The sequence below is a fragment of the Genypterus blacodes genome, unplaced genomic scaffold, assembly GCF_046128005.1.
Source record: "Genypterus blacodes isolate CSIRO-AG114 ecotype Tasmania unplaced genomic scaffold, CSIRO-AGI_Gbla_v1 ptg000151l_1, whole genome shotgun sequence".
NCBI lineage: Eukaryota > Metazoa > Chordata > Actinopteri > Ophidiiformes > Ophidiidae > Genypterus > Genypterus blacodes.
Window position 1 is genome coordinate 122,501 of NW_027466953.1, and position 12,500 is coordinate 135,000.

At 45.8% G+C, this 12,500-nt stretch overlaps 2 protein-coding genes and 1 long non-coding RNA gene across 4 annotated transcripts in view; all 3 read left to right on the forward strand.

The window, feature by feature from the left end:
• Nucleotides 1–2,735: 2,735 nt before the first annotated feature.
• LOC143012588 (uncharacterized) lies at nucleotides 2,736–4,887 on the forward strand. The gene is made up of 4 exons (XR_012965059.1): nucleotides 2,736–2,951; nucleotides 3,081–3,201; nucleotides 4,379–4,553; nucleotides 4,642–4,887. It is a non-coding gene; the product is annotated as an uncharacterized LOC143012588 (long non-coding RNA).
• Nucleotides 4,888–7,036: 2,149 nt separating this feature from the next.
• On the forward strand, nucleotides 7,037–8,861 carry LOC143012589 (profilin-3-like). Its single transcript, XM_076165796.1, has 4 exons — nucleotides 7,037–7,196; nucleotides 7,326–7,446; nucleotides 8,498–8,672; nucleotides 8,761–8,861. The coding sequence occupies exons 1-4, from the start codon at nucleotides 7,102–7,104 to the stop codon at nucleotides 8,859–8,861; spliced, it is 492 nt and encodes a 163-aa protein (XP_076021911.1). The 5' UTR covers nucleotides 7,037–7,101.
• Nucleotides 8,862–10,881: 2,020 nt separating this feature from the next.
• LOC143012583 (profilin-1-like) overlaps nucleotides 10,882–12,500 on the forward strand; it is a 2,499-nt gene continuing 880 nt past the window's right edge. The window contains exons 1-3 of one of the 2 annotated variants that reach the window (XM_076165791.1): nucleotides 10,882–11,123; nucleotides 11,253–11,373; nucleotides 11,592–11,811. In XM_076165791.1, the coding sequence (XP_076021906.1) occupies nucleotides 11,029–11,123; nucleotides 11,253–11,373; nucleotides 11,592–11,693 (318 nt within the window). In that variant the 5' untranslated portion in view covers nucleotides 10,882–11,028 and the 3' untranslated portion in view covers nucleotides 11,694–11,811. Of the gene's footprint in view, nucleotides 11,124–11,252; nucleotides 11,374–11,591; nucleotides 11,812–12,500 lie in introns of those variants that run through there. The other variant, XM_076165790.1, reaches the window with a different exon arrangement.

Genomic DNA, 12,500 nt, shown 5'->3' on the forward strand with positions numbered 1-12,500 from the left:
AACTTGTTTCTTCCTGCTCTGCTGCACAGAAGCCAGAGGGACACAGGGTGAGTGCATACACACACATACACACCAAACTGTTCCGATTTCCTTCTTGTAGTTTAGTGTGTGTGTGTGTTTCAGTGTTTCTTAATAACTGATAAACCCATGTGTGTGTGTTTGTCATTGATTGTCAGTAACACGTGGCTGCAGTATATCAACAGCCTGACTGGTTACGACTACGTCAGAGAGGCGGCCATCTATGGCATAGAAGATGGGCTTCTGTATGCCAGCTCACCTGGCCTGGCCAACATCACGGTAACACACACACACACACTTTATATTAGCCAATCATCTGAAGTCGTTCCAGTCTGTCTTTCTTGTCCTGATGGAAGCTCAGCCTGTTTGGACATGCAAACTTTTAGGACTCAAAGACAAAGACAAAATGGCTGGTTGAGACAACTTTTCCTGTATGTTTGGGCGTGTTCTACCCACTGCTCTATCAACGCAGGCGGGAGGGGCTGCCACCGCAACTGCTGTGTCTGCTCCTGCTGCACGGAGGTGCTGCAGGAAACCAGAAACACTCCTTCTCGTTCTGAAAAGAAGAGTTCACCGCACTGTGAAGTTTTTTATAAATCAGCCAATCAGGAGAGCTGATAAAAGTTTGATAAATTTTTACAAAAGTGTGCAATAAGGTGTTGTTGTGGTGTTGTAGGCCACGCCCACTTCACAAGACATTGCAGCCTGGACATAAACAATAAATGTTCAGTTATTAAGGAGTTAATATAAATGACAGAAGTTTGTCATTTAGTCATAATAAGTGGATGGTTTTTATTTCTAATCACTTGTGATAATAATGCTCATTAATGATGATGATGAAGGTTTGTGTGTTTTTGGGGCAGTGGATTGCGTGTGTGTGTGTGTGTGTGTGTGTGTGTGTGTGTGTGTGTGTGTGTGTGTGTGTGTGTGTGTGTGTGTGTGTGTGTGTGTGTGTGTGTGTGTGTGTGTGTGTGTGTTGTATGTGTGTTGTATGTAATGTAGTGTGATTCAGCTCCCAGTGGAACCAGTCAGGTCATTCTGGTTTGATGGAATCCACACCAGCTCTACTTTATGTAACGCTTTGTACGAGTGGAACCTCTCAGTGTAGAAGGGAAACATGTTATTGTGGGTTTGCTGCAGTCAAATCTGTTGAGTGAGGCTTGATTGAGAAGTCATGAGCTTGAGCAATCAGAGAGCGATCAATCTTATCAATCAACTTTATCAGTTCAACATTAACAAGACATATTTCCTCACACGTTTCTGTGTGTGTGTGTGTGCATGTGTGCGTGTGTGTGTGTGTGTGTCCAGCCAGCGCAGATCCAATTTCTGATGAGCGGTGATGAGGACATGTCCACAGCTATAGTCGAATTAGGGAACTTTAGATGCGTCGTCATCCGTGATGACTGGCTGAGCGGCGGGAAGCTGGTCGTGCAAACCAGAGATGAACCACGCTACGACATCGCTATCACCATGAGCAAAACAAGTAAGAGAGATAGACAGAGGATTTTATGTTTATGTTTTCATTGTTTTCAAAAATGCCAGATCTGACATCTACCTTTTTTCACACACAGTTCTTGTCATGGTGATGGGAGAAAGATCTGCAAATTTGGGAAATCTCCTCCTCCTCCTGTCCTCGAAATATACAAACCATCTTAGGAGAGCAGGTCTGTAACTTAGGAAAAGCGGCGTCATCGTGAGCATGGGAACGCCCCGTGCCACAGCATATAGGCAAATGTGCGGAGATTCTCGGCCTCCTTTCTTTCCTAGCATGCGGAAGAGACGATCCAGCGCTGCCTTCGTTCTACTGCAATAAAACTCATCGAAAGTTTCAGCTCGTCTTTTCCTCATTCTTTGCCAATTCAACCAACACGCTGAAGTACTCCAGAGGGTTAAAGGCACACACGCACGCACGCACGCACGCACGCACGCACGCACTGTCCTGATCCCCCGCCTCCTGAATCAGTCACGTGGTACTGCAGGTTCGCGAGGCTTGGAACGTCACCACATACGCCACCAACAAACGCCTCGATACGCGCTTCCTGGATTACTCGACTAGTGATGGGCATTCTGGCTCTTTCAAGAGAGCCGGTTCTTTTGGCTCTTCTCACTAAAAACAGCCGGCTCTTTTGGCTCCCAAGTGGCTCCTCAGATTTTTTGGTGCTTAAATCAATTTATTACCAAATTATGTGTAAAATGAATTACTAAACATACATTACATCAAATGTTTATTATTTATATGGCTTTATTAATTTACTCAGCATGGAACAGAGTTCAAAAATACAAATAATACCAAAAAAACAACAACTCAATTAGAAAAAAAGGTCCAATCTCTGTGTATATTAATTGTAAATTTGCAACTATGTACAGTGAAACAACAAACCACAACATCAACAAAACATCACTCAATAAAGTATGAATGAAATGGGTAGACTGAACACTTGGTCTCCCTGCACTTTGCACAGTCTGCACTCTGACTCTGAACTTTCTATCACATTCAAATGTGTCCAAACTTTACTATGTTTCCTGTCACTCATTTTCCTCACCTTTCCAACTTGTAGAGTCTTGCAAAGTTATCTCTCTCTCTCTCTCTCTCTCTCTCTCTCTCTGTCTCTCTCTCTCTCTCTCTCTCTCTCTGTCTCTCTCTCTCTCTCTCTCTCTCTCTCTTGTCTTGCACCCTCCCGTTCCAAACAGGAGCCGAGTCCTGCGTTCACCCTAGAGAGCCGAGTCTTAGAGCCGGCTCGTTCGTGAACGTCCCATCACTCTTCTCGACACACGCTTCGAAGCCTCGACACGAAAGGACACATCACTACTGAAGACGCCCTCTGCTCAGTCTTCAACATGGTTCAGACCTATAAAAGTCGCCTCTTCTTCCTTGTGTTTTCATTGAACTTGTTTCTTCCTGCTCTGCTGCACAGAAGCCAGAGGGACACAGGGTGAGTGCATACACACACATACACACCAAACTGTTCCGATTTCCTTCTTGTAGTTTAGTGTGTGTGTGTGTTTCAGTGTTTCTTAATAACTGATAAACCCATGTGTGTGTGATTGTCATTGATTGTCAGTAACCCGTGGCTGCAGTATATCAACAGCCTGACTGCTGACAAAGACGTCAGAGAGGCGGCCATCTATGGCATAGAAGATGGGCTTCTGTATGCCAGCTCACCTGGCCTGGCCAACATCACGGTAACACACACACACACACACACTTTATATTAGCCAATCATCTGAAGTCGTTCCAGTCTGTCTTTCTTGTCCTGATGGAAGCTCAGCCTGTTTGGACATGCAAACTTTTAGGACTCAAAGACAAAGACAAAATGGCTGGTTGAGACAACTTTTCCTGTATGTTTGGGCGTGTTCTACCCACTGCTCTATCAACGCAGGCGGGAGGGGCTGCCACCGCAACTGCTGTGTCTGCTCCTGCTGCACGGAGATGCTGCAGGAAACCAGAAACACTCCTTCTCGTTCTGAAAAGAAGAGTTCACCGCACTGCGAAGTTTTTTATAAATCAGCCAATCAGGAGAGCTGATAAAAGTTTGATCAAATTTTTACAAAAGTGTGCAATAAGGTGTTGTTGTGGTGTTGTAGGCCACGCCCACTTCACAAGACATTGCAGCCTGGACATAAACAATAAATGTTCAGTTATTAAGGAGTTAATATAAATGACAGAAGTTTGTCATTTAGTCATAATAAGTGGATGGTTTTTATTTCTAATCACTTGTGATAATAATGCTCATTAATGATGATGATGAAGGTTTGTGTGTTTTTGGGGCAGTGGATTGCGTGTGTGTGTGTGTGTGTGTGTGTGTGTGTGTGTGTGTGTGTGTGTGTGTGTGTGTGTGTGTGTGTGTGTGTGTTTGTGTGTGTGTGTGTGTGTGTGTGTGTTGTATGTGTGTGTGTGTGTGTGTGTGTGTGTGTGTGTGTGTGTGTGTGTGTGTGTGTGTGTGTGTGTGTGTGTGTGTGTGTGTGTTGTATGTGTGTGTGTGTGTGTGTGTGTGTGTGTGTGTGTGTGTGTGTGTGTTGTATGTGTGTTGTATGTGTGTTGTATGTAATGTAATGTGATTCAGCTCCCAGTGGAACCAGTCAGGTCATTCTGGTTTGATGGAATCCACACCAGCTCTACTTTATGTAACGCTTTGTACGAGTGGAACCTCTCAGTGTAGAAGGGAAACATGTTATTGTGGGTTTGCTGCAGTCAAATCTGTTGAGTGAGGCTTGATTGAGAAGTCATGAGCTTGAGCAATCAGAGAGCGATCAATCTTATCAATCAACTTTATCAGTTCAACATTAACAAGACATATTTCCTCACACATTTCTGTGTGTGTGTGTGTGCGTGTGTGCGTGTGTGTGTGTGTGTGTCCAGCCAGCGCAGATCCAATTTCTGATGAGCGGTGATGAGGACATGTCCACAGCTATAGTCGAATTAGGGAACTTTAGATGCGTCGTCCTCCGTGATGACTGGCTAAGCGGCGGGACGATGGTCGTGCTTACCAGAGCGAAACCACTCTACGGCATCGCTATCACCATGAGCAAAACGAGTAAGACAGATACACAGAGGATTTTATGTTTACGTTTTCATTGTTTTCAAAAATGCCAGATCTGACATCTACCTTTTTTCACACACAGTTCTTGTCATGGTGATGGGAGAAAGATCTGCAAATTTGAGAAAACTCCTAATCCTGTCCTCGAGAGTTACGGACCGTCTTAGGGAAGCAGGTCTGTAACTTAGGAAAAGCGGCGTCATCGTGAGCATGGGAACGCCCCGTGCCACAGCATATAGGCAACTGTGCGGAGATTCTCGGCCTCCTTTCTTTCCTAGCATGCGGAAGAGACGATCCAGCGCTGCCTTCGTTCTACTGCAATAAAACTCATCGAAAGTTTCAGCTCGTCTTTTCCTCATTCTTTGCCAATTCAACCAACACGCTGAAGTACTCCAGAGGGTTAAAGGCACACACACACGCACGCACGCACGCACGCACGCACGCACGCACGCACGCACGCACGCACGCACGCACGCACGCACGCACGCACGAATGCACAAACACACACACACACACGCACACACGCACGCACGCACGCACGCACGCACGCACGCACGCACGCACGCACGCACGCACGCACGCACGCACGCACGCACGCACGCACGCACGCACGAATGCACAAACACACACACACACACACACACGCACACACACACACACACACATGCATGCATACACAGGCTGCAGCTCTACACATCCGTCTGCAGGGAGCAGTAGAACCCAGGCCATGGCAGCAGGCGGCGGCGGCGGCGGAGGTAACAGATGGCAGCGTGGTGCATAAAGCACTCCATCATGATTAAAATGCCTTTGTACTTGTGATGGCGAGATGAAGCTTCATGAAGCGTTGAAGCTTTCCATCCAATTCATCGACACACTGGCCGAAGCTTCGCGGTGCTTCATTTGCTCTACTGTGCCATCAAGTGGACATTTAATGTAAAACAGGCAGTGATGTATTGACACCATGGATTTGGTGTTGGAAGCTTTGAATTGAATCAATGGATGATTGATGTTTGTGATGCTAATAAATAGAATGTATTTATCCCTCCGTGTCAATGGTCTGAAGCGTGTGTCGAATAATGCAGGAAGATTTTTGTGAAGCGCGTATCGAGGCGTCGTGTGTTGGTGACGTATGTGGTGACGTTAGAAACCTCGGGAACCTGCAGTACCACGTGACTGATCCACAAACAGCTGGTTCTCGAGTTTGCTGTGCGATACAAAACAAAAGGGGCAGCGACAATGCACCTGATCCCCCGCCTCCTGAATCAGTCACGTGGTACTGCAGGTTCGCGAGGCTTGGAACGTCACCACATACGCCACCAACAAACGCCTCGATACGCGCTTCCTGGATTACTCGACTAGTGATGGGCATTCTGGCTCTTTCAAGAGAGCCGGTTCTTTTGGCTCTTCTCACTAAAAACAGCCGGCTCTTTTGGCTCCCAAGTGGCTCCTCAGATTTTTTGGTGCTTAAATCAATTTATTACCAAATTATGTGTAAAATGAATTACTAAACATACATTACATCAAATGTTTATTATTTATATGGCTTTATTAATTTACTCAGCATGGAACAGAGTTCAAAAATACAAATAATACCAAAAAAACAACAACTCAATTAGAAAAAAAGGTCCAATCTCTGTGTATATTAATTGTAAATTTGCAACTATGTACAGTGAAACAACAAACCACAACATCAACAAAACATCACTCAATAAAGTATGAATGAAATGGGTAGACTGAACACTTGGTCTCCCTGCACTTTGCACAGTCTGCACTCTGACTCTGAACTTTCTATCACATTCAAATGTGTCCAAACTTTACTATGTTTCCTGTCACTCATTTTCCTCACCTTTCCAACTTGTAGAGTCTTACATTACATTACCTTACATTACATTATGATCATTTAGCAGACGCTTTTATCCAAAGCGACTTACATTACATTAGCACCATTACAGTGGGGGGAGCAGTTGGGGGTTCGGTGCCTTGCTCAGGGGCACCTCGGCAGGGACTCGAACCGGCGACCCTCCAGTTCCCAAGCGGAAGCCCTACCGACTGAGCTACTACCTCAGATAACTTTGGGTCCTGCAAAGCTCTCTCTCTCTCTCTGTCTCTGTCTCTCTCTCTCTCTCTCTCTCTCTCTCTCTCTCTCTCTCTCCCTCTCTCTGTCTCTCTGTCTCTCTCTCTCCCTCTCTCTCTCTCTCTCCGTCTCTCACTCTCTCTCTCTCCCTCTCTCTCACTCTGTCTCTCTCTCTCTCTCTCTGTCTCTCTCTCTCTGTCTCTCTCTCTCTCTCTCTCTCTCTCTCTTTCTACCTCTCTCTCTCTCTCTGTCTCTCTCTCTCTCCCTCCCTCTCTCTCTCTTTCTCTCTCTCTCTCTTGTCTTGCACCCTCCCGTTCCAAACAGGAGCCGAGTCCTGCGTTCACCCTAGAGAGCCGAGTCTTAGAGCCGGCTCGTTCGTGAACGTCCCATCACTCTTCTCGACACACACTTCGAAGCCTCGACACGAAAGGACACATCACTACTGAAGACGTCCTCTGCTCAGTCTTCAACATGGTTCAGACCTATAAAAGTCGCCTCTTCTTCCTTGTGTTTTCATTGAACTTGTTTCTTCCTGCTCTGCTGCACAGAAGCCAGAGGGACACAGGGTGAGTGCATACACACACATACACACCAAACTGTTCCGATTTCCTTCTTGTAGTTCAGCGTGTGTGTGTGTTTCAGTGTTTCTTAATAACTGATAAACCCATGTGTGTGTGTTTGTCATTGATTGTCAGTAACACGTGGCTGCAGTATATCAACAGCCTGACTGGTTACGACTACGTCAGAGAGGCGGCCATCTATGGCATAGAAGATGGGCTTCTGTATGCCAGCTCACCTGGCCTGGCCAACATCACGGTAACACACACACACACACTTTATATTAGCCAATCATCTGAAGTCGTTCCAGTCTGTCTTTCTTGTCCTGATGGAAGCTCAGCCTGTTTGGACATGCAAACTTTTAGGACTCAAAGACAAAGACAAAATGGCTGGTTGAGACAGCTTTACCTGTATGTTTGGGCGTGTTCTACCCATTGCTCTATCAACGCAGGCGGGAGGGGCTGCCACCGCCACTGCTGTGTCTGCTCCTGCTGCACGGAGGTGCTGCAGGAAACCAGAAACACTCCTTCTCGTTCTGAAAAGAAGAGTTCACCGCACTGTGAAGTTTTTTATAAATCAGCCAATCAGGAGAGCTGATAAAAGTTTGATCAAATTTTTACAAAAGTGTGCAATAAGGTGTTGTTGTGGTGTTGTAGGCCACGCCCACTTCACAAGACATTGCAGCCTGGACATAAACAATAAATGTTCAGTTATTAAGGAGTTAATATAAATGACAGAAGTTTGTCATTTAGTCATAATAAGTGGATGGTTTTTATTTCTAATCACTTGTGATAATAATGCTCATTAATGATGATGATGAAGGTTTGTGTGTTTTTGGGGCAGTGGATTGCGTGTGTGTGTGTGTGTGTGTGTGTGTGTGTGTGTGTGTGTGTGTGTGTGTGTGTGTGTGTGTGTGTGTGTGTGTGTGTGTTTGTGTGTGTGTGTGTGTGTGTGTGTGTGTGTGTGTGTGTGTGTGTGTGTGTGTGTTGTATGTAATGTAGTGTGATTCAGCTCCCAGTGGAACCAGTCAGGTCATTCTGGTTTGATGGAATCCACACCAGCTCTACTTTATGTAACGCTTTGTACGAGTGGAACCTCTCAGTGTAGAAGGGAAACATGTTATTGTGGGTTTGCTGCAGTCAAATCTGTTGAGTGAGGCTTGATTGAGAAGTCATGAGCTTGAGCAATCAGAGAGCGATCAATCTTATCAATCAACTTTATCAGTTCAACATTAACAAGACATATTTCCTCACACGTTTCTGTGTGTGTGTGTGTGTGCGTGTGTGCGTGTGTGTGTGTGTGTGTCCAGCCAGCGCAGATCCAATTTCTGATGAGCGGTGATGAGGACATGTCCACATCTGGAGTCGAATTAGGGAACTATAGATGCGTCGTCATCCGTGATGACTGGCTAAGCGGCGGGAAGCTGATCGTGCGAACCAGAGACGAACCACACTACGGCATCGCTATCACCATGAGCAAAACAAGTAAGACAGATACACAGAGGATTTTATGTTTACGTTTTCATTGTTTTCAAAAATGCCAGATCTGACATCTACCTTTTTTCACACACAGTTCTTGTCATGGTGATGGGAGAAAGATCTGCAAATTTGGGAAATCTCCTCCTCCTCCTGTCCTCGAGATATACAGACCATCTTAGGAGAGTAGGTCTGTAACTTAGGAAAAGCAGCGTCATTGTGAGCATGGGAACGCCCCGTGCCACAGCATATAGGCAAAAGTGCTTTACTTCCTAGCATGCGGAAGAGATGACCCAGCGCTGCCTTCGTTCTACTGCAATAAAACTCATCGAAAGTTTCAGCTCGTCTTTTCCTCATTCTTTGCCAATTCAACCAACACGCTGAAGTACTCCAGAGGGTTAAAGGCACACACACACGCACGCACGCACGCACGCACGCACGCACGCACGAATGCACAAACACACACAAACACACAAACACACAAACACACAAACACACACACACACACACACACGCACACACACACACACACACATGCATGCATACACAGGCTGCAGCTCTACACATCCGTCTGCAGGGAGCAGTAGAACCCAGGCCATGGCAGCAGGCGGCGGCGGCGGCGGAGGTAACAGATGGCAGCGTGGTGCATAAAGCACTCCATCATGATTAAAATGCCTTTGTACTTGTGATGGCGAGATGAAGCTTCATGAAGCGTTGAAGCTTTCCATCCAATTCATCGACACACTGGCCGAAGCTTCGCGGTGCTTCATTTGCTCTACTGTGCCATCAAGTGGACATTTAATGTAAAACAGGCAGTGATGTATTGACACCATGGATTTGGTGTTGGAAGCTTTGAATTGAATCAATGGATGATTGATGTTTGTGATGCTAATAAATAGAATGTATTTATCCCTCCGTGTCAATGGTCTGAAGCGTGTGTCGAATAATGCAGGAAGATTTTTGTGAAGCGCGTATCGAGGCGTCGTGTGTTGGTGACGTATGTGGTGACGTTAGAAACCTCGGGAACCTGCAGTACCACGTGACTGATCCACAAACAGCTGGTTCTCGAGTTTGCTGTGCGATACAAAACAAAAGGGGCAGCGACAATGCACCTGATCCCCCGCCTCCTGAACCCCGCTTCCTGAATCAGTCACGTGGTACTGCAGGTTCGCGAGGCTTGGAACGTCACCACATACGCCACCAACAAACGCCTCGATACGCGCTTCCTGGATTACTCGACTAGTGATGGGCATTCTGGCTCTTTCAAGAGAGCCGGTTCTTTTGGCTCTTCTCACTAAAAAGAGCCGGCTCTTTTGGCTCCCAAGTGGCTCCTCAGATTTTTTGGTGCCTAAATCAATTTATTACCAAATTATGTGAAAAATGAATTACTAAACATACATTACATCAAATGTTTATTATTTATATGGCTTTATTAATTTACTCAACATGGAACAGAGTTCAAAAATACAAATAATACCAAAAAAACAACAACTCAATTAGAAAAAAAGGTCCAATCTCTGTGTATATTATTTGTAAATTTGCAACTATGTACAGTGAAACAACAAACCACAACATCAACAAAACATCACTCAATAAAGTATGAATGAAATGGGTAGACTGAACACTTGGTCTCCCTGCACTTTGCACAGTCTGCACTCTGACTCTGAACTTTCTATCACATTCAAATGTGTCCAAACTTTACTATGTTTCCTGTCACTCATTTTCCTCACCTTTCCAACTTGTAGAGTCTTACATTACATTACCTTACATTACATTATGATCATTTAGCAGACGCTTTTATCCAAAGCGACTTACATTACATTAGCACCATTACAGTGGGGGGAGCAGTTGGGGGTTCGGTGCCTTGCTCAGGGGCACCTCGGCAGGGACTCGAACCGGCGACCCACCAGTTCCCAAGCGGAGCCCTACCGACTGAGCTACTACCTCAGATAACTTTGGGTCTTCATACTGAGAGGAAGAGGGGAAGATGTGATCTGTCCGATGGTTGTCATGGTTTCTTTGGGTTCAGGATGTAAATATATTCATCTCTAATCTGTCTCTCTCTTTCTCTCTCTCTCTCTCTCTCTCTCCCTCCCTCTCTCTCTCTGTCTCTCTGTCTCTCCGTCTCTCTCTTTCTCTCTCTCTCTCTCTGTCTCTCTGTCTCTCTCTCTCTCTCTCTCTCTCTCTCTCTTGTCTTGCACCCTCCCGTTCCAAACAGGAGCCGAGTCCTGCGTTCACCCTAGAGAGCCGAGTCTTAGAGCCGGCTCGTTCGTGAACGTCCCATCACTCTTCTCGACACACGCTTCGAAGCCTCGACACGAAAGGACACATCACTACTGAAGACGTCCTCTGCTCAGTCTTCAACATGGTTCAGACCTATAAAAGTCGCCTCTTCTTCCTTGTGTTTTCATTGAACTTGTTTCTTCCTGCTCTGCTGCACAGAAGCCAGAGGGACACAGGGTGAGTGCATACACACACATACACACCAAACTGTTCCGATTTCCTTCTTGTAGTTTAGTGTGTGTGTGTGTTTCAGTGTTTCTTAATAACTGATAAACCCATGTGTGTGTGTTTGTCATTGATTGTCAGTAACACGTGGCTGCAGTATATCAACAGCCTGACTGCTGCCATAGACGTCAGAGAGGCGGCCATCTATGGCATAGAAGATGGGCTTCTGTATGCCAGCTCACCTGGCCTGGCCAACATCACGGTAACACACACACACACACACACTTTATTTGAGCCAAACAGCTGAAGTCGTTCCAGTCTGTCTTTCTTGTCCTGATGGAAGCTCGTTTGCACGCATGCACGTTTTTGGATGGACAGGAATGAATTCTGCACAGAAACCAATCAAATGTGTTTTTCATGCGTGCGTGTGTGCGCGCGCGGTTCTGTGCTTGTGTGGCGTGTGTGTTTGTCACATTGCAGGGAGGCATTTGTCACAGGGAGGCAGTGGCTCAGTGGGTAGTGCTTCCACTTGGGAACCGGAGGGTTGCCGGTCGGTTGGAGCCCCTGCCGAGGTGCCCCTGAGCAAGGCACCGAACCCTCAATTGCTCCCCCCTCTGCGAAGGGTAGTAATGTAATGTAAGTCGCTTTGGATAAAAGCGTCTGCCAAATGATCGTAAGGTAAGGTAAGGTAAGGTAATTGCAAGCACCTAAATGTCTCATTGGCAAAATAGGTTTCAGGAAGTGGTTTTGCCTCTGCAAGCAGCTCTTTGCGTGCGTGTGCGTGTGCGCGTGTCTTGTCTTAACTTGTCTTCTCCACTCAATCTTCTCTTCTCTCTGTTCATCTGCCTTCTGTTTTCTCTGTATGGGAAAATATTTGAATCAATAATAACAATCAATCTGTTAATATTAATGACCAATAACATCTTAACTGGTGATTTACATCTCATTTTTACAAAAGTGTGCAATAAGGTGTTGTTGTGGTGTTGTAGGCCACGCCCACTTCACAAGACATTGCAGCCTGGACATAAACAATAAATGTTCAGTTATTAAGGAGTTAATATAAATGACAGAAGTTTGTCATTTAGTCATAATAAGTGGATGGTTTTTATTTCTAATCACTTGTGATAATAATGCTCATTAATGATGATGATGAAGGTTTGTGTGTTTTTGGGGCAGTGGATTGCGTGTGTGTGTGTGTGTGTGTGTGTGTGTGTGTGTGTGTGTGTGTGTGTGTGTGTGTGTGTTTGTGTGTGTGTGTGTGTGTGTGTTTGTGTGTGTGTGTGTGTTTGTGTGTGTGTGTGTGTGTGTGTGTGTGTGTGTGTTTGTGTGTGTGTGTGTGTGTGTGTGTGTGTGTGTGTGTGTGTGTGTGTGTGTGTGTGTTGTGTGTGT